The sequence below is a fragment of the Tetranychus urticae genome, chromosome 3 (genome assembly GCF_039701765.1).
Source record: "Tetranychus urticae isolate SD_2017Ah chromosome 3, NJAU_TeUrti_SD_1.0, whole genome shotgun sequence".
Lineage (NCBI taxonomy): Eukaryota > Metazoa > Arthropoda > Arachnida > Trombidiformes > Tetranychidae > Tetranychus > Tetranychus urticae.
This window is the reverse complement of record NC_142960.1, coordinates 10,429,626-10,448,193: the sequence shown is the minus strand read 5'-3', so window position 1 is coordinate 10,448,193 and position 18,568 is coordinate 10,429,626. Positions and strand designations below refer to the sequence as shown.

General features: G+C 33.2%; 8 protein-coding genes across 8 annotated transcripts; 6 read left to right on the top strand and 2 right to left on the bottom strand.

Annotated features, from left to right (window-relative positions):
* Window positions 1-326: 326 nt before the first annotated feature.
* On the bottom strand, window positions 327-3,242 carry ClpX (Caseinolytic protease chaperone subunit). The gene is made up of 6 exons (XM_015937614.3): window positions 3,079-3,242; window positions 2,554-2,785; window positions 2,128-2,285; window positions 1,889-2,060; window positions 748-1,775; window positions 327-602 (listed from the first exon to the last, which is right to left on the bottom strand). The coding sequence occupies exons 1-6, from the start codon at window positions 3,133-3,135 to the stop codon at window positions 411-413; spliced, it is 1,839 nt and encodes a 612-aa protein (XP_015793100.2). The 5' UTR covers window positions 3,136-3,242; the 3' UTR covers window positions 327-410.
* A 490-nt stretch (window positions 3,243-3,732) lies between these two features.
* On the top strand, window positions 3,733-6,180 carry LOC107369648 (eukaryotic translation initiation factor 4H). Its single transcript, XM_015937615.3, has 7 exons — window positions 3,733-3,869; window positions 4,444-4,615; window positions 4,679-4,727; window positions 4,804-4,868; window positions 4,933-5,008; window positions 5,088-5,555; window positions 5,643-6,180. Exons 1-7 carry the CDS (start codon window positions 3,826-3,828, stop codon window positions 5,660-5,662), a joined length of 894 nt encoding a protein of 297 aa, XP_015793101.1. The 5' UTR covers window positions 3,733-3,825; the 3' UTR covers window positions 5,663-6,180.
* An 871-nt stretch (window positions 6,181-7,051) lies between these two features.
* LOC107369618 (mediator of RNA polymerase II transcription subunit 7) lies at window positions 7,052-9,188 on the top strand. Its single transcript, XM_015937585.3, has one exon. The coding sequence runs from the start codon at window positions 7,201-7,203 to the stop codon at window positions 7,915-7,917; it is 717 nt and encodes a 238-aa protein (XP_015793071.1). The 5' UTR covers window positions 7,052-7,200; the 3' UTR covers window positions 7,918-9,188.
* LOC107369616 (alpha-ketoglutarate-dependent dioxygenase alkB homolog 4) lies at window positions 7,052-10,071 on the top strand. Its single transcript, XM_015937583.3, has 2 exons — window positions 7,052-8,910; window positions 9,355-10,071. Exons 1-2 carry the CDS (start codon window positions 8,265-8,267, stop codon window positions 9,795-9,797), a joined length of 1,089 nt encoding a protein of 362 aa, XP_015793069.2. The 5' UTR covers window positions 7,052-8,264; the 3' UTR covers window positions 9,798-10,071.
* Window positions 10,072-10,713: 642 nt separating this feature from the next.
* On the top strand, window positions 10,714-11,632 carry APC10 (anaphase-promoting complex subunit 10). The gene has a single exon (XM_015937587.3). The coding sequence runs from the start codon at window positions 10,714-10,716 to the stop codon at window positions 11,290-11,292; it is 579 nt and encodes a 192-aa protein (XP_015793073.1). The 3' UTR covers window positions 11,293-11,632.
* Window positions 11,484-12,774, top strand: LOC107369619 (uncharacterized). Its single transcript, XM_015937586.3, has 5 exons — window positions 11,484-11,705; window positions 11,817-11,898; window positions 11,975-12,096; window positions 12,164-12,352; window positions 12,486-12,774. The coding sequence occupies exons 1-4, from the start codon at window positions 11,484-11,486 to the stop codon at window positions 12,317-12,319; spliced, it is 582 nt and encodes a 193-aa protein (XP_015793072.1). The 3' UTR covers window positions 12,320-12,352; window positions 12,486-12,774.
* Window positions 12,775-13,041: 267 nt separating this feature from the next.
* On the top strand, window positions 13,042-15,424 carry LOC107369614 (uncharacterized). Its single transcript, XM_015937582.3, has 3 exons — window positions 13,042-13,138; window positions 13,243-14,181; window positions 14,253-15,424. Exons 1-3 carry the CDS (start codon window positions 13,107-13,109, stop codon window positions 14,797-14,799), a joined length of 1,518 nt encoding a protein of 505 aa, XP_015793068.1. The 5' UTR covers window positions 13,042-13,106; the 3' UTR covers window positions 14,800-15,424.
* Window positions 15,425-16,003: 579 nt separating this feature from the next.
* Window positions 16,004-17,174, bottom strand: LOC107369617 (uncharacterized). The gene is made up of 2 exons (XM_015937584.2): window positions 17,012-17,174; window positions 16,004-16,923 (listed from the first exon to the last, which is right to left on the bottom strand). Exons 1-2 carry the CDS (start codon window positions 17,067-17,069, stop codon window positions 16,223-16,225), a joined length of 759 nt encoding a protein of 252 aa, XP_015793070.2. The 5' UTR covers window positions 17,070-17,174; the 3' UTR covers window positions 16,004-16,222.
* Window positions 17,175-18,568: the final 1,394 nt, after the last annotated feature.

Genomic DNA, 18,568 nt, shown 5'->3' with positions numbered 1-18,568 from the left:
TAATTGTAAAACAGATAATTCAAATAATTTAAGATTATATTGGCGGATTATTTTTTTTCATTACTTTCGTTAAGTTAACTGAACCAGATTTGAGTCAAATTGTTTTGGATTGCAATTACAGTAGTTCAGTAGGTCAACTATAGATGATTTTCTGCAAATGGGTAGTGGTCAAGAGATTGAAATAATTAATCGTAATAATATGACTGGGGAATTACGTACTTGATCGATCTCACTGTCAATCAGAGGGTTGTTTGCAAATTATGATACACAATTATTATGTACTACAAGTCGCGTTTACCGTAAATATTAGCGGATTGAGAAAAATGTTATACGCATCTGATAGGCTTTTATTTGTTAAACAAGTTTAAGTGAATAAAATTTTTTACACAAAAAAAACAAAAGTAATTAACTTATTTACATGATTGATATTTATATCTTTCGTCATAATTTCTCTCATCAAAAGATTCGTTTTCACTTTGTTCTGTACTAGTCGAGTACATATATTTTGGTTTACTGTTGCCCACCACGACGTCTTCATCAATATAAACCGCTGAAATATTGGATCCTGGAATCTCAAACATAGCGTCGAGTAAAAGATTTTCCTGATGAAAAAAATAAACAGAACATTAGCTTAAAGATTCTGATTATAAGCAAGTTATATAATATATAATATTAATAATAATGTATTAATAATATAATAATATTATACTAATAATAGCTGAATAGGAATTGAGAGAATTAACAAACCATAATTGCTCTTAATCCACGGGCTCCTGTTTTCCTCTCCATTGCAAATTTAGCTATCTTTTTCAAGGCATTCTCATGAAATGTCAGCTCTACTTTGTCCATTGAGAAAAGCATCTGATATTGAGGCACAAGAGCATTTTGTGGCTTTGTCAATATATCAACCAACATGGCATCTGTCAAACTATGAAACGGAACAACAACTGGAAAACGACCAACAAACTCGGGAATCATACCAAACTCTATCAAATCACGAGCTTCAACACATCGAAGCAGATTATCCTTTTCAGCTAAATCTTCTGCAGTAGAGTTAGAAGCATAATTGTTAGCAACATCAGCCGCTGAAACAGCTCGACGGCCTAACGATTCGGAAACAGTTGCACCAAAACCAAGGTATTTCTGATTTTTACGACGACTAACTACTCTATCTAATCCATTGAAAGCTCCAGAAGCAACGAATAATATGTTAGTCGTATCCACAGTAATACCATCGCCTCGAAGTTTACGAGCATTTCGTTCAGGAAAGGTGACTAATGTTCCTTCTAACATTTTAAGCATTCCTTGTTGAACACCTTCTCCACCAACGTCTCTAAGCTGATGAATACCGGGAACAGCGCCAATTTTATCAACCTCATCTAAAAAAACGATACCCTGTTGAGCACGTTCAACGTTAAAATTTGCGTCTTGAAGAAGTTTAGCTATAACTGATTCAATATCTTCCCCAACATATCCAGCTTGAGTTAGAGTGGTACAATCACAAATGGCGAAGGGAACTTCTAAACATTTTGCTATTGTTTGCGCTAAAAGAGTTTTACCACTTCCTGTAGGTCCAAGCAAGAGAATGTTGGACTTCTCTAATTTTAGTTCATGAGTTTTAGAATCAAGTATATCAGATCCACGATTAGATGACCTGGAGTCAGTGTTGAATCCTTCCGCATTGGATTCGCCAGCAGGAAAAGTTGAATGATGGGCGAAATTGCTAACTCCAAGCGCATTACTGCTATGTCCTAATCCAGAAATATTCAATAAATCTGAAAAAAGAATAGCATGAATAAATCAAGTTCTTCTGGTGTAAAATATCATAAATTAGCGTTAGAATATTAATTTTCTTGACTATAAGCATGAAGAAATATAGAACACAAACCATTGGAATGGGTCTCTATAATTGTTCCTTCTGGCGCTCCTGTTTTTTGACTCTTGTTTGAACTCAAAGGGATGTTATTATATATTCTTTTATAGTGATTGTAGACGGCTACTGACAACACTTTCTTAGCTTGTTCCTGTCCGATCACATGCCTGTTTAAATATTCATAGATCTAAAATTAGAATAAAAAAAATATTAGAAAATTATCAGAGTTAAATAAATTTAGTGAGTCAATTAACCTTCTTAGGAGGAGGTGGAGGAGGTCTTCTTGCTGAATTATTGTTTTCTGAATTGCTTTTAGGAGAACGCGCCTCTTGAATAGTTTTTTTCGAATCCACATCTGATAGAACCACGAAAAAGTGATGACATTTTTCACATTTTACAAATCGAGTTGAGGCTGAAAGAGAAAAGAAAATTTTTTTAAAAACGAATGCCTGTAGGAATCGCGATAATGATTTTGAATCCTTGAAAGTGAGAGTTAATGAGACGTAAAAACAAGATTGAGGTCATTATGGTAAAACAAATAAGAGATCGCACTGTTCTATTTAAATGCACACAAGACTGACCTCTACTTGTTACTTCCAGTTAAACTTGTTGAAAATAAGCTCTCAGATCTTGATATTGAACTAGTGACGCAATTATTTAAAAAGAAAACAAAAACTTACAAACAAAGGTTTCCACTTGAGTACAAGGATTGCCGCATTTGGGACAACTAAGTTGACCATCTTTACCTTCACCTGAAGATTGGGAATATAATCTTTTACCAGTGAGAAATGTTAAATGATTAGCACATAATTTTTGAGAAGCCAACAACTGATCGTCCAACGGTGAAGATAGCGTTGATGAGTAAGGACATTTGTTAATCAAATAAGACGAAGCTCTTAATAATCGATTTCGCTGTTGAGAGAAATAAAAGAACAGAAGAAGAATGAATTAATTTAAGTGAAAGGATATTAAAAATAAAAGATTAAAAAAGGGTTTAAAAGATGAAAACATTGAATTGCATTGTATCAAGGTTGTCAACTTTGATAAAACGAAACAAAATGGAAACAAAAAATGTAAAAAAGTATTCAATTTAGATAGGGAAATATAGTGAAGAGGGATAAATTATAAGATAAATGTTACAATCAATCAGATGAACATGAATATTACAGAATTGGACAATTTAGACGAGTAAAAAATATACTAACCTTGAGACAATGAGAGGATAAACTAGTTGGATTGAATTTACTTTTGATAGTGTTCATTATTTGTTGTTAATTTTCAACTAGAAATAAAAAGGCAACAATAAACAATCAATTAACTATAAGGTAATCTTGACGAGCAATAAACAGCAGTTCATTTGACGGAAAAAATAAAAATGTAAACAGAGCATAGGGACCGTTAACCAATTTTCTAATGGATTGATCATTAATTCAATAATATTTATTTAACTCTCAACAATTAAGACAAATCCGACGTTCTTAATGAAAATCAGTGACAATTTTTTAATTACTTTCTATTAAAATTAAAAAGGGTAAAACTTAACGAGATCCCGTCAGCTCACTTTTCACTTTCAAAGACTCAGCTAGCTTGAATAAAGCATCAGCGCTAACAGCTGACATCATTTACGGCAGTTTAATAAAATCTGTTTAATCCTGAACTAATCATCTTAGACTGACTTGGAATTATCTAAACAAAGCTAATCTTAATCAATCTAAATCGGATTATCTTAATCAGCTGACGGGTTCTCGTTTATTCTCACCTTATATTAAAAGGTAAGCTCTGAATGAATCATTATTCCTAAGTATTTTTATTATTGATCAGTCCCTAAGGTAACCACGTGACCACACTCAAACTCACTCTTTCTGAACTAAAGACAATTTGGTTGAAATTGAAAAGTGAAAACCATACTAAGTTAACTGAATACAACATCGATTTAACTTGTTATTTTGATTATGGCTACTTCCGGTGTTCGCGGTTTTTCTGAAGGATTCTCCAGGTAAGTTAGTTTATTATAATTGTCTTAACCGGGCATTAAGAATCAAAACTAGGTTTCCCACTGGTTTAAATGCCAATCCTTATACTAGTCCCTCTCCCACAGTCTCTCCCTCCCTCTCTTCATAAACCTTGCTTTCTTTCCTTTATTCCATCTTCAATTTGTTTCATTTTTTCCATCCCCAATCATTGTTACTCGGTATCTCTCATCATTTTACGTTTACGTTCTTTCGTTAGTCTCTTTTAATTCTGTTTTTTACTATCATTCCATACTAACCACCTATGTTCATTCTCTGTGCGTATCTTTTCTTTCTCCTTCTTTCTATTTTCTTTCTCATTCTCTCTTTCTGCTTTCCTTTTCCTCTGACTCTTTCACTTCATTCTCTAGATCCCCTTCTCCCTCTCTTTATCTCCCTCCCCACTCTGTTCCATATCATCTCTCCCCTTTTCTCTCTATCTCTTTCTTCTGGGTTTACTCTAAACACATCCTGAAACACTAAGCACATTGACATGCTGTTTGTCTTGTAAATTGAATGGCACACATTTTACTCATTACTTTTTTTCCTGTTACTTTACAGGGGTGGTAGAGACCGAGGAGGATCTGGCGGAAGATTTCAAGAATCAGATTCCTATGTTGCTCCTTATGCTGATCAACCATCACGATTTGAACCACCATACCAAATTTATGTCGGAAATTTGCCTCCCAATACTGTACAAGGCGATATTGACGTTATCTTTAAAAGTTTAAAGGTATAGTCTTCTGTGAAGATTTTAAAACTTATTTAACTCTAATTATGCTTTTTCACCCCTCAGATTAGCACTGCTCGTCTGGTTCGTGACAAAGAAACTGATATTTTCAAAGGTATAGTAAATAGCATGTTAAATTTCATTAAATCTATAATCTAACTTTAATTTTTACTATACTTTCATACAAATAGGCTATGGCTTCGTTGAATTTCATGATGTAGAATCATTAAAAAAATCTCTCGAACTCGATGGTGCGGTCAGTAACCAATGAAAAATTTTCCATCTCTTTGTATACTTATATTTTTCTTTTAAATTTTCAGGAATACTGTGGTCGAGTTTTGCGTATACATCCATGTGATAATAAACGTAAAGATCAAAACCGAAATCAGAGAGGAGGTATTTATTTTCTATCCCGTTCTTGTAATTTTCTATTCAAGTATTACAAGTACATAATTATTTATTTTACTTGTCTTAGGTTTCGATCGCAACAGGGGATCGCAGGGGAACATGAACAATCGAGGTAGAGGCACCGGTGGTTTTGTACCACAAAATCGCGGCAACTTCTTCAATGACAGAGAAGAAGGAAGAGGCGGTTTTGATAATAATAGGCGTGGGGGTTATAATGATAGAAATTATAATGACCGTGGATTTAGGGGTAGAAGCTTCGAAGAGCGTGGTAAAAATAATTTTGGAAACCGATACGGGGGTAATCGTAATTTCAACAACCGAGAACGTAAACCAGCACCAGTTTTCGAAGAGTTCAAAGAACCAACTGAAGAGGAAATTGCCAATCGGCCTAAATTAAAACTTTTGCCTCGTACCAAACCTACCCCAGTCAATGATTTAGCAGAGACTAAAGACCGAGACGCCATTTTTGGAGGCGCCAAACCTAGAGACGAAAAAGTCTACGAAGAGAGACGAAGAAAAGAGTCCGAAAAATCAGGTTTGTATTTTTTCTTTAGATTTAATTTCGCGCTCTTCTGACTTGGTTTTTTTTTCTAATTTTCATCTTCGTATTTATATTTTGCAGAAGATATAGCGTCCAATTAATGGATTGCTCCAGTTCACTCACAACCATCAACCGTTGATTGCGCTTTATAAACGCTACACTCAGACTTTACAATTTCTTCACAATTCTTTCTGTTGCATGGATGATATCGATAATAAAACCATTAAAAATCAGTAATTTATCATGTATAAAAGAACACCAAACCAGCCAAAACAAACCAGCACATCAACATCAGCAAACAAACCAACTGTTTCGACCGAAGAGTTAAAAGAACTTATTTCTTCCGCAATTCCCATTGCCAACGGTAAAAATTAGCTTGTTACATAAAAAATTGAAGATTGAAGAATGAGGAGATAATATTCTTGCAGTGTATTCTACATGTAAATCTTCATCTTCTATCTCATTTCGTCTTCATTTTTTCGAAATGAATATTTATTCTTTCAACTCTTTTTTGTTAGTTCTTTTTCTCTTCTAGAATTTGCTTTCTTACTTTTCTCTTTCTTTTTTTTTCTTGTGCCGGTGTATCACTGGCGAATTAAATTTTCACCTCACTATCTGATCAACATGTCTTGTTTTTCTAGAATGCTATTGGTTTTGTCTGAAAAACCTGATCACATTTCTAACCCATTCAACATTTACTCATCTCACCTTCATCCAAAAATAGTCTGACAAATCATTAAATGAATGACCTGTTGATTAAAAAAAAGCAAATCATTTAGACAGTTGAAAAAAATAATATTTTCCCAAAGTCGCAAAACCATCAACTCTCAAGATCTTTTTGTCAATTTGATATTACTGAACTAACTTTAAATGTTGTTTCAAGTTAACCATTATTAATGCAAAAATTGAACGTTCTCTATATCAGAATGCAAATCTTTGACAAAACGAAAATCTATTCATAAATTGTCAACTTCAGTATGGAATAAATCTAAATTATTAATTTTAGCAAAATAATGTTCACTTTCAACTGAACTTAAGATTTATCTCATTTTATTTAGAGTAAAATAACATTTAATGACACTAAATATTCTCAAAAATCCCTTGATTGCTAGGTAAAAGTTTAATTCGCGCCAGATCAAATGTTTCATGATTAATAATCAGTGAAATCTAACTAATCTTTCGCGCATACTTAAGAATGAAAACAACCGGCTTCATCGATTCTTGCATTTATAAGAAATATTTATCATAGAATGAGGTTAACTTGATATTATTCAAAATTATTTTTGAAGGGAATAATAATTGAAACAATGATTATGATTATGGAAATCAAAAATAGCTAATTTAGTTTCATTGGATTTAAATTAGTAAAATGAATTTTCATATTTACCTCGCATTTTGGCTCATCTGTATGGGGTGAGCATGCGTGGAATGGTTGGTTGGTTGAGTCTTGACTCCCAAATTGAAATCTTGAATCTAACATAAGTTTCAATGTGTGGTTCTTCAATCGGTATGAAGTCATCATCATTCTTTAGTGATGTTTGAATTGTTTCTTTTTTTAATAGCTTAATAAATAAATTTATATCTCCCTGTCCCCTAAGTTGGCCGACTCACCTTAGATCACCCGTTTTGTGCGGGTAATATGACAAATCAAGCTCCACCGGCAGCACCAACCATATCCTCGTCTTATCCGTTGCCACCAACATTACTAATACAATGGTACTCTGATGATAATATATCTAAAGGCCTTAATCCCGAACCACCAAAACCGATTACCGATGGAAGTTATTCTATGTTTGCTGTTGAAATCAAAGTTGATGAGCCAATAATCCGTACATTGGAAGATCAGGATATTAAACGCTTGTACCCCAAAGAATATGACTACCGGCGTGAGATCAAGAAGATGAATGTAAGCCTTATGGCTAGTATGTTAGATCTTTTGGATGCTTTAATTAAGTGCCCGGAATCACCCAAACGAAAAGAGAAATGTTCCGACATTGAGATGTTATTTATTCAGATGCACCACCTTCTTAATGAGATGAGACCCCATCAGGCTAGAGAAACCATCCGTGTTAAATTAGATCGTCAAAAGAAACAGCGTTCAGATATGATCAGTAAGCTTGAAACACAAATTGAAGAAGTTATTGAGATGCTCAACACTAGTATTAACTCTATACCTGATATTGTTGAACCTTCGATTGACATGGCTGACCTTATTGATGATTCAACTAGTGATAAAGACTCTGAAGACAATCTCTTAAATGATAATGATGAACAAATTGATCAAGTTGCTTTGTTGACTCAATTGGACTTTCTCATGTGTGATATCGTCGACAATCTACAAGTTGAAGCTTACTGAGATAATTTTCGCGTAAAATTTAAAAAACCATTTTTCTACAAATAACGGAGAGTTGAAACACTCGAGCATCAAAACATAGCCAAAGGACAATTACTGATTCATTTTCACCATCTTCCACTGTGATCACAATTTTTTTCGAGAAATCTAAAACTCTTTTCGCTATCTAGCTTCGGGATAGTGTTACTCGCACATCAACATCCATCCACCTCACATTGCATCATACACAAGATTCATTACCACATCTGCATTTCACTCTGCAAACTATATTTTCGCGTTTCCTCAACTGATACGTTTTTCTCATTTTTTGATATTTTTATTAACTTATAAAAGCCTATCCTGAGTCAAAAATGAGTAATGATAAATGTGACGAAAAATTCTCTAAAGATGTGAACTCTTTCGGCGATAGACCTTGTGGTTGCAAAGGCATTCGGACGTGTCTCATTTGTGAAAATCTAACTGTGAAGAGGAGCAATTTCATCAAAAATGCAAACCAACAAACTAAGATTGTTTATAATTATTGTTCTCAATGTGGGTCTAAAGCTTGGTTAAAGGATGATCTTCAAACACATCTTGATGATGAATCATACCATCTCCAACACAGCTCAATGGAAACTTCTATTACTGGCAGTTTTGAGTTTTCTACTAAAAGTAATCAACTGCCAAAATTTATTCCTATTCAAGGCATAACTGTTATTAAAAATGTTATTGGTGAAGATGAGGAGAAGTTAATTGTGTCTCTGATTGATGATCCTGCCACACCATCACCTTGGGTATCTTCTCAATCTGGCCGTCGTAAACAAGATTATGGGCCTAAAGTTAATTTTCGTAAACAAAAAGTTAAATTGAACGGGTTTAATGGACTGCCTGATTATGGTCATAAATTATTTCGTCATGTCCAAAAATCTGCCAAGGTTTTAGAAAATTTTATTCCCGTTGAACTTTGTAATTTGGAGTATGTTCCTGAAAGGGGCTCGGCAATTGATCCGCACTTGGGTCAGTTCAACTATTTTTCTATTCCTACCTTTTCCTGATGCCAAAACTAATTTTTTTTAAAAATATTGAGATTTAATCAAAATTTTCTCTAACTTTTGTTTTCATTTTACATCTTAAGCTGCCAAAGTATATTCAACAAGATTCGCTTAGTAAGCGAAATAAGTTTTTTTTCAAACTAACATTTAGCTTATTCTCAAGTCAAATGTCATCCTTTATTATAAATTATTAACACATAAAGTCTTGAGAGATTATCAATAAAAATCTAGTTGAAAAAGATATTTATTTATTAGTTACAGCATTTCTAATTATAAAACCCCGCTCTTTTTTTCTACTGAGCTTTAATCGCAATTCAAATAAGTTCTATTTGTTTTTGAATATCTCAATATAATTAAAAAATTTATCCTCAATGATTTGCTAATTTTCTCTTTTTTTCTTTATTTACAGATGATGATTGGCTTTGGGGAGAAAGATTAGTTACAGTAAATTTGATCTCAGAAACACGACTAACATTAAGTCCAGTTGAATGCTCACACAAAGATATTGATGAACAGAGTGATTATGATGAAAATAACTTTGATCATTCTAATTATAATGTTGAAATTGAAATATCTTTACCTGCAAGAAGTTTACTGGTTCTCTATGGTGATGCTAGATATAAATGGTATCATGCAATTAAACGAGAACACATAATTTCACGGAGAATTGGGATCACTATTAGAGAATTAACGCCGATTTTTCTGCCAGAAGGTCAACTTTATCAATCTATCGGGAAACAAATTTTATCCATAGCAAGTGAAGAGCTTTCCTGTAAATTAAATAACTCTGAAAGTCATATTCGCTGTGGAATCCGAGATGGAATTGAAATGCAAACTAAATCAACTGATTGAAAAGAGGAGAAATACATTTAAATAGAGCAAAAGAAGAGAAAAAGAAAAGGTTATTAATTTCAACAATGGTCGAAACATTAAAATGGTGACAACTGTATTCAAGAAATTAAAGCTAATCAGCCATCAAGATCTAGTTAAACAAATTGTTCCATTATAAAAATTATACAGATCTTGATAGCTGATGATATCATTTTCAACTTTTTTAGAGTATACAAATTGTATTTAACTAATTTGAAAATAAATTTGCTTGGATAGCAGATGAAAAGATAGCAAATTGTCTTATAATTTATTCCATTCAGTTATAATTATTTTCTTTCCAATCAACTTGCTAGTTATTGAGCCCTCTAATATTTCATTTCTTTGCGTATGTGTTTTATGTTTGACTGAAACCTTATGCAGACCAACCTGGAAAAATGCAGGTGTTAAAATTTGAATCACATTTAAAACAAGAATAGCTGTTTTAATCAAGTGCATGTGGAAGCAATTTGTTTCAACAACTCAATTTGAATATTCACAAAATTCGAGCCTTGCTTGTTGTTTCTTTCATCTTGTTACAGAATTGAGGATATCGGTAATCTAGAAATTGCTCAGTAAAGGAGAGTATCTAAACAGTTACGATCTTGGAGCATTGCAGGGCACGACATGATCGACTGAGATAGTTATTCAAGATTTACATAAATATTTGAATAGTAAAGAGTTAAATGTAGCAACAAAAAAAATTGTTTACGGTAGCTGGCGCCTTCTTGAGAGCTATAAATGAGTCAAAAATAGTGAATTTTACTGGAAAAATGTATTCATTTGAAAGCTAAATTAAAGTCCAAAATCATCGAATCCTCGTCCAAACTTTTTAGTGTTTTGTCTCAAATACTGCCTTTTTTGTATTGTGGTCATTTGTATTATTTAACTAGTGAAAGACATGAATTCTGGTAAAAGCGCAAGCAAAGGAGAAACTGATCCAGTTTTGAAGAAACGTAGAAGTCAAGTTCGTGAGGTTGGAAGCCAAGGCGTTTGGTCTTTATCCTCCTGCAAGGCAGGTTTTGGCGTTGATCAATTGAGAGATGATAATTTGGAAAGCTATTGGCAATCGGATGGTCCACAGCCTCATCTGGTCAACGTCCAATTTAAAAAGAAAACATGCATTGAAGATATTTGTATATATGCTGACTTCAAGTTGGATGAGTCTTATACACCATCCAGAATTTCAATTAGGACGGGAAGCCATTTTCATGATTTACAAGAGGTCGAGGTAATGGAACTACAAGAGCCTACTGGATGGATACATATCGACTGTCGACACGCTAACAACGGTCAAGGGATTAGAGCCTTCCTGGTTCAAATAGCGATTCTTTCAAACCATCAAAATGGTCGAGACACCCACATCAGACAGATAAAAATTTATTCAACTGCAAAGGAGGATAATGCATTCAATAACAATGTTGATTTACCTTTCAATTTCACAACAGTTGATTTTAATAAGCATACTACTATTCGGTGAAATTGTTAACACAACTGGCAGGTATAATTTATGTTGATTTATTCGAGCTCTCAAATTGAAAATTGTATTTGAACCTCTGGTTCTGTTAAGTCTCTTCCAAGCTGTTAAAATAGCTTTGTCTCTATTTACACTCATTTTTACCGGTATCTCGCTGCTAAAAATCTATGTTTATTTTTTGATTGCTAATTAAAATGGACAAACAAAATATGGACGATATTGCCAAAAACTACCATGTTTGCCGAAAATTTGAAAGCTTAAAATGTTTCCAGATTGAAGCCCATGTTTACAGTCATTCCAATTTTATTCAAATTAAACTTTTCAAGACAAGTTCCTTCAAAAATAGTCTCCTTTCTTTATATAATGTGATAATGTTTGGCATTATTTGTTTGGTTTGTAATTTTATTCACCCAATGGTTAGTATAACTAATTTTTCTCCACTACTAATGATTTCTGGATTAGTTTCATTTTTTGAAACATAAATATTCAATAAACCCGAATAATTGATTGGTTTGCTTTTGTTGCAGAGTCTCCAACTCAAGATATTACTTGTTTTTACCTTGACTTCAATTTTGACTTTATTTATCCTTAATTTTATTATTATTGAAGGTAAGTAGCTTGTTTTAGTTATTTTGGTGTGAACTATTAATCTTCAAATAATGAAATTTCATTCTTTTACTCTCAGAATCTTTAGAAATTATTAGATCTATAAAAGGTGTAAATTATTATACAAAGAACATGCTGGGAAAGGAAACCTCAAAATTTATCGGTTCTACTAATTTTGTTATAAACGAAGCAATTACAATGGTAAGAATTTTATGAAAACTTTTATTCGTTCATTTAATGACTCTCGATTTTCTCTTCACCGTTCCAGTTTCGAGTTATCAGCTATCTAGCCGTACTTGCCTGTGAAAGTAATCAACTCACGTCGTCAAAACAAGTAAATTTAATTTTTACTAAAATGTTACCAAGGAATGATTGCTTGGAATTTATCTACACGCACATCCATCATTTTCTCAATCAAAATTAGTTATAAATAACTGATAACTTAGTGCCATAGAAGGTTTGTTACATAGTTTTGGAGTTACCTTTATCTGATAGAGACCAAATTTTAAGTCATGTTTTGTCAAGTTGACTGAAACTTGTTGAATGTTGAGACATTGAATATCTAGTTCTGCTTTTTTTTCTCTTAATAGTTCAACTTTGTCTGGTCGAAATAAACTTCAGAGTCTCATGCGATTGGAATATTCACCATTTGTTTGATTTCAAGCCATACATTCCCAAAAGCAACAGGCTATTTCATATTTCTTGATCTGCTGTGAAAGGGTTAAGCTTACTGTGATCATCTTATTCAACTACCTGTAAAAATTTTCCTAATTATTTATTTTATTAGTTATTTCCCCAATTATAACAATATAGCCACATGCTAGATTGTATTGCAGATAAATTTGAAAAATTAAAATTTAAGATTTCTAATCTTTGCAAGTCATGTTGGAACCAATCAATCGTTACTTGTTTTTTTGCTATATTTGATGGAAATCGCTGTGTCCATTTCATCTTATAATCTAGTCTAATTTTCAATTATCTTTGATATCAAAACTTTGAAACATGAGAAAACATATGACAGTGAGTGAAAATAAAGTCTGTGCTATTCTCACTAACAGTATCGGTGGATCTCTCTCGATTCAATACTGTTTACTTTCAAAAATGATATTTAGTCTGATTGATTGCATTGACAATCATCAGATAATCTTTGCTCATTTTATTTTCAGTTTCATCATTATTTTATTTTCATCTTGTTTCTTATTTGATTAGTTATGGCAGGTTCTCGAAGAAAATCTAATGCAAGGTAAATCAACTTATACTTTTTTTGATTTTTTGATTTTTTTGTGTCTTTGGTTCTTTCATTTCGTTTTTCCTATTTTATTCGTTCATTTCTATTCATTAAACCAGAGAGGGGGTTAAAACTAGATCAGGCAATAGATCTACGAAAAAAACTAAGAAAGGAAAAAGTAAATCTCAAGATGAGCAGGGTAATGATCCACAAAGCTCAAAAAGTGTAGATGAATCTAAAAATGAAACATTCAAATGTTCACAATGCGATTTAGAGTTCGATGATGAAAATGGTTTAGTTTTGCATGAAGTATATCTCCACGAAGAGAAGAACTGGCATTGTGATGTATGTGACAAAAATTTTACCAGAAAATATCACCTTGATCGTCATCTTCAACTTACTCCTTGCTCTGGTCAACCTCCGCCTGCTCATCCTTGTGAAGTTTGTGGTAAAGTTTATACCCGTAAAGATAATTTAAGGGAACATTTAAGGGTCCATGCCGGAGAAGTTACTCGAAAAAAGAATTACAAATGTTCATTTTGTGGGAAAATGTTTCATGGTGCTTCTTTGTTGACGATTCACGAACGAATGCATACTGGTGAGAAACCTTTTAAGTGTGAATTATGTCCGAAAGCTTTCCCATCTAGTGGTGCCTTGGGTAAACACATGCGAATACATACCGGGGAGAAACCTTACACTTGTGCTGAATGTCCTGCCGCGTTTTCACTCAAAGGGACACTTAATCGACACATGAGAGTACACACAGGAATACGACCCCACAAGTGTCCTTATTGTGACAAAGAATTTATTCAAGCTGGAGGATTGAAAGCTCATCTTTTTCATCATACTGGTAAAGACGGGTTCAAATGTGAACAGTGTGGTAAAATTTTCAATCGCAAAGGTCGTCTTCAAATGCACCAACGCTATGTTCATGAGAGGAAAAAGCCTTTTGAGTGTGACCAGTGTGACAAAAAATTTACACGCAAAGAAGACCTCAGGAGACATAATATCCTTCACACTGGTGAAAAGCCTCACGTGTGTCCAAAGTGCAATAAAAGGTGAGAAAATTAATGTTGCAATCAAATTAATTACTAATTTTATGTTGTCATTTTATCAATCTCTTTATTAGATTTGCAATCAAGCCATCTCTCAAGTTACATCTTTTAACACATACCAAAGAAAAACCTAGATCATGTACTGAATGTGGAAAAGAGTTCTTACGGAGAGATTGCCTCATGCGTCATATGAGGAAACGGCATAAAGACATGTTGGGCAAAGTAGCGATTGATGATAAAGATGAGGCCGCTTCAAATACGTCCAGCTCAAGTTCAACCATACCATACAACGATGAATCAGAACCAGGTCCGAGTAAAGTATTAACAGAAACTGAGCTCGTTGACTCAATAAAAGAGGTGTTAAGCTTATTAGTTGATGAATCTACACTGGAAAGTTTCGGTTGGCCGGATAGACCCATTGATGAAATTTTGGATTCTGTTATAAAACGATGTGGACACCAGCCAGTTGACCCTAAAGAATTTAATTTTCCTGATAGACTCAGAGAAAACTCAAAGCTTCTCTTTACTGTAGTAATTGATGATGATGCAATCAAATCATTATTGAACAATCAAACGGTTGATGAAACGATTCTTCATGTTCTCAACTTAGCTAAGTCATAAGAAAATATCTGTTTAGTCATTTCTTATAAGCAATTGGTATTTAACCATTCAAAATTTAACATTCATTTATCCTTGAAAAATAAGTCATTTGATCTTTTAGGTTCAAGAAATTGATCAAATCTTCAATCGAGTACGTCAATGTGCCTTATGATGTGCCTAAAGATTTTAAAACTTCCGAGCAATAACTTAATCTGAATAACGCTGAACTGTCTCTGCCTTTCTTTTTCATTTGAAACTTTAAGCTATTCGAAATTCATAACGATATTGAAATATAATCAAACGGAGCATCATAATCATCTATCAATTTCTGAAAATTCTCTCAAAACCAAAGTCATTCACCAATATTGTAAATAATTTTATTCTGATTGAAATTTATTGTTTAAAATTACTTTTTAAAATTTTTGTATTATCTATCAAACATTTCGAAATCTGAACCTGAAAATGCAGTCTCATCGGCTGAAACAAAAGTTTGAGAAAATTCAACTTCCGATATGCTTGTATTGGACTTTCTCGAGCTTCAGTTTCTCCGAATAACCAATAATATTCAGTTCGATTTCAATTCATACTTCAATTATTTGTAAGCTTTGGATGAATAAATAAATGCAAATTTAATGTGCTATAAAAATGTTATTAACTGAGTTGATCTGAGCGAAAAAATCCTTTTAACGATTTGGGCTAAACCAAACAGCCGATTGTGATGAAATTTTGTACTAGCATACAACATATGAGTACGTAGTGCGAAAAGGAGTTTATAAAATTTGTTAAAGAGGATGAGGGGAATGAAAATGACTGAAAATGTACATAATCTCATTTATTTGCATTTTAATAGTTATATTTTTTTTAATTTTGAACACTCGCTTAGTATGAATCTTACCTCAGCACCTATCGATGTAAAAACTTCCATAACATCAATAATTCAGCTATAATATTAATAGATCATTGGAAGTAAATATGCATTTAAAAGTGAAATTAATATCTTTTGGTCTTATAAAACCCCTCCTGATTTATATTAGAAAGTATAAGGTAATTCCCTCGTTTTTTTGCTCAGCTAATTGAGTAAAAGCCACTCAACAATTAACCAAACTAAACTTTTGATAGAGGGTATTTTTTCCATCCATGATATTGATCATGGGAGATAAGAAAATCATTTCTTCTTAAACAACGCGGTAATCAAGATTTTGCAAATAATTGGGTTTACATTTAGTTTTTGGTGAAAATTTTTAATTTTCAAAATTTATTGATAAACTTTTTTCAGAGCATGCTTGAATGTGTTGATCTATTACAGATTAATGATGGGGAAAAGTCAGAACTTTTGGAAAATAAATTATAGCTGACATGAAAAGGAACGTTATTTTGAATGCGTTAAATTACATTCGAAACTAGAACCAAAACCTACAATTGAAGATGAAGATTGCTAATCAATTTAGGCAGTAGTAGCGGCAGAAGTAGCAACTGAAGCGGCGGCTGTACTAGCGGCAGCAGTTGTACTTGCAGCAGCAGCAGCAGTGGTTGTTGAACTTGGGGCGGCAGTAGTTGAGCTTGGTTTAGCTGCAGTGCTTGGAGCTAATTTTGAAGGTGAAGTGGCCATTGGTGTGCTTGCAGAAACAGTTGAAGGTGCAGCTCGGACAGCTATAGTAGGTTCTGCTCCTTGAATAGCGTTACCATCAGTGATACATTTCAAACAATCATCCATGCAGGAGAATACGTTTTTACTTCCAGCTGATGGGCACTTACCAACTTCGTATTTGTTGCAAACATTTCGAGTCATGTCAAACCAGAAAATATCAGATGAATTGGTTCCATTGGCACATGCAGTAGATGGTGAGTACTCTCCATGACATTTGATGTGTAGATCAAGGGAGTGAACATTATCACCAGGCTTGTGTGCAGTGTGTCCATCATTTTCGTAATGATCACTCTCATGAGAATGATTAGCATGTGAATTATGATGATGATGATCATGGCCGTGATCATGGCCATGGTGGAAACTAATTTCATGATGGCCAGAATGGGATCCTTCATCGGTGTGATTATGGTGTTCATGGGAATGTGCATGACCGGCAGAATGAGCAGTTTCATTGGTTGATTCGGCATGACTGTGGGTATGGGAATGGTCGGTTGGTGCTACAGATAAAACAAAAAGAAACAGAGTTTATACAAATGTATAACAGGTAAACACAGTTAAAATGAATGAAAACAAATGGTAACTTACCAGTGAGTACAACCGCTGCAAAACCAGCAACACAAATAGTAAATATGAATAGCTTCATGATGATGATTAATAAGTGAATTTGTTAAAATTGATAAACACAAAGGCAAAAGTAAAGGAAGAGTTAATGGTAAATGTTAGCACAATGTTACTTTGTTTGGTAGCTCAACTCAAGTTATGGACGGAAGGCAACGAATCCATTTATATATCGAAATACTCGAAGATGATTATTGACACTGGTTGTCAAGGTTCCAATCCCGGGAAGAGAAAAAGAAAGACTTATCTTCTCAATCATCCACCTTCACCTCCACCTCCTCTGATTTCCCTTTCTTTCTTATCTATTGCCTTATCAAAGCGCGCTCTTTCAAGAGTCTTCTTGCTGGGTAATGGTTCAACATAAGCCTAGCAAGCAATGGTTGCATACTTTATGTCAAGCTATTTTTAAAAATGATTAACCTTGTCTAGGTATTGTTTTTAACCACATTTTCAAGTGTTTAACATCGGCAAAAAGAGTAGATTATCGTTGAATTGATTAAACTGATTATCTTGATTGCGATTCTCAAATTAATGGGAAGTAAAGGAGTGAAAGAAAGTGAATTTTTTCCTCATTTTGTGCTGTCATATTGAAAGGGAATAAAGATGATGATGGTTGAAGGATCAAGAAGGCAACCACGATTATTAATAGTTTACAATCTATACTTTGTAGGCAAAGTTAAACCTTGCTTTTAGTTGAACAAATTGTTGATTAAATTGTTGATTAAATTGTTGATCCACTTATTAATAATAATAATAAAAATAAAAACAAGTGAACAAAAAGGTAAGGTATAAAGATTATCACGAGTGAAGTAGGCAAAAGAAATGTTCCTTGTTTACGTTGATCAATGATCTACTTGAGATATATGTTTTTAATTATCGTTATTAACATTTCTTATTAGCAATTGTCATTCAAGTTTGGGTTAAAAATTTCCCGGACGCCTTGATAATTTAGGTCATATTAACTATCGAGATAAAAATTTCATTGCAATACTTCAATTCAATCTTGAATGTTGAAGCCTGAACCTGCAGAAAAATCCTTCAAATTGCAATTGCAAATTTATCCAATCAATTAATCCGACATTTGGTAAATTATTGATTCTTGTAATATACAGATTTGCCATTTTCATCTGCAACTAACATTGCAATTAAATTTCATTGAACTACAGCCATTCAATGTGTAAGCTTTAATTCAGCAATTAAGCTGCATTTTTAGGATTATTTTCCAGTTTCCACAAAAAAAAGTGATTTTTATATAAAAGCACATTGAGATCAACAAGTTGGAATTTTGTTTGGTACATTAAATGACTTGATTATTATTAAGATTGTTTACATGAAGTGGGAAGTGTTTTTTATCATTACTAACTCAATAACGACGCAAAAAGCTTAAGATTAATCAATTGGTTCATTTTGATTGTTTACCTTATTCACCCGAAAAATTATTGATGGAAGAGGAAAAATCAAGGAGTCATGTATCAATTCATTTGCTCATATGATTGATTGCAAGATATGTAAAATTAAACGTTG

Coding starts and splice junctions, on each gene's coding strand:
- LOC107369616 (XM_015937583.3), top strand. CDS start 8,265: ATGAGTAATGATAAATGTGACGAAAAATTCTCTAAAGATGTGAACTCT. Junction 8,911..9,354: donor GGCAATTGATCCGCACTTGG/GTCAGTTCAACT, acceptor CTTTATTTACAG/ATGATGATTGGCTTTGGGGA.
- LOC107369619 (XM_015937586.3), top strand. CDS start 11,484: ATGGACAAACAAAATATGGACGATATTGCCAAAAACTACCATGTTTGC. Junction 11,899..11,974: donor TAATTTTATTATTATTGAAG/GTAAGTAGCTTG, acceptor TTTTACTCTCAG/AATCTTTAGAAATTATTAGA. Junction 12,097..12,163: donor TAAACGAAGCAATTACAATG/GTAAGAATTTTA, acceptor TCACCGTTCCAG/TTTCGAGTTATCAGCTATCT.
- LOC107369648 (XM_015937615.3), top strand. CDS start 3,826: ATGGCTACTTCCGGTGTTCGCGGTTTTTCTGAAGGATTCTCCAG. Junction 4,616..4,678: donor TTATCTTTAAAAGTTTAAAG/GTATAGTCTTCT, acceptor TTCACCCCTCAG/ATTAGCACTGCTCGTCTGGT. Junction 5,556..5,642: donor AAAAGAGTCCGAAAAATCAG/GTTTGTATTTTT, acceptor TATATTTTGCAG/AAGATATAGCGTCCAATTAA.
- LOC107369618 (XM_015937585.3), top strand. CDS start 7,201: ATGACAAATCAAGCTCCACCGGCAGCACCAACCATATCCTCGTCTTAT.
- LOC107369614 (XM_015937582.3), top strand. CDS start 13,107: ATGGCAGGTTCTCGAAGAAAATCTAATGCAAG. Junction 13,139..13,242: donor CGAAGAAAATCTAATGCAAG/GTAAATCAACTT, acceptor TCATTAAACCAG/AGAGGGGGTTAAAACTAGAT. Junction 14,182..14,252: donor TGTCCAAAGTGCAATAAAAG/GTGAGAAAATTA, acceptor TCTCTTTATTAG/ATTTGCAATCAAGCCATCTC.
- APC10 (XM_015937587.3), top strand. CDS start 10,714: ATGAATTCTGGTAAAAGCGCAAGCAAAGGAGAAACTGATCCAGTTTTG.
- LOC107369617 (XM_015937584.2), bottom strand. CDS start 17,069: ATGAAGCTATTCATATTTACTATTTGTGTTGCTGGTTTTGCAGCGGTT. Junction 16,924..17,011: donor TGCAGCGGTTGTACTCACTG/GTAAGTTACCAT, acceptor TTTTATCTGTAG/CACCAACCGACCATTCCCAT.
- ClpX (XM_015937614.3), bottom strand. CDS start 3,135: ATGAACACTATCAAAAGTAAATTCAATCCAACTAGTTTATCCTCTCAT. Junction 2,286..2,553: donor TCAAGTGGAAACCTTTGTTT/GTAAGTTTTTGT, acceptor TTTCTCTTTCAG/CCTCAACTCGATTTGTAAAA. Junction 2,061..2,127: donor CTCCACCTCCTCCTAAGAAG/GTTAATTGACTC, acceptor TTCTAATTTTAG/ATCTATGAATATTTAAACAG.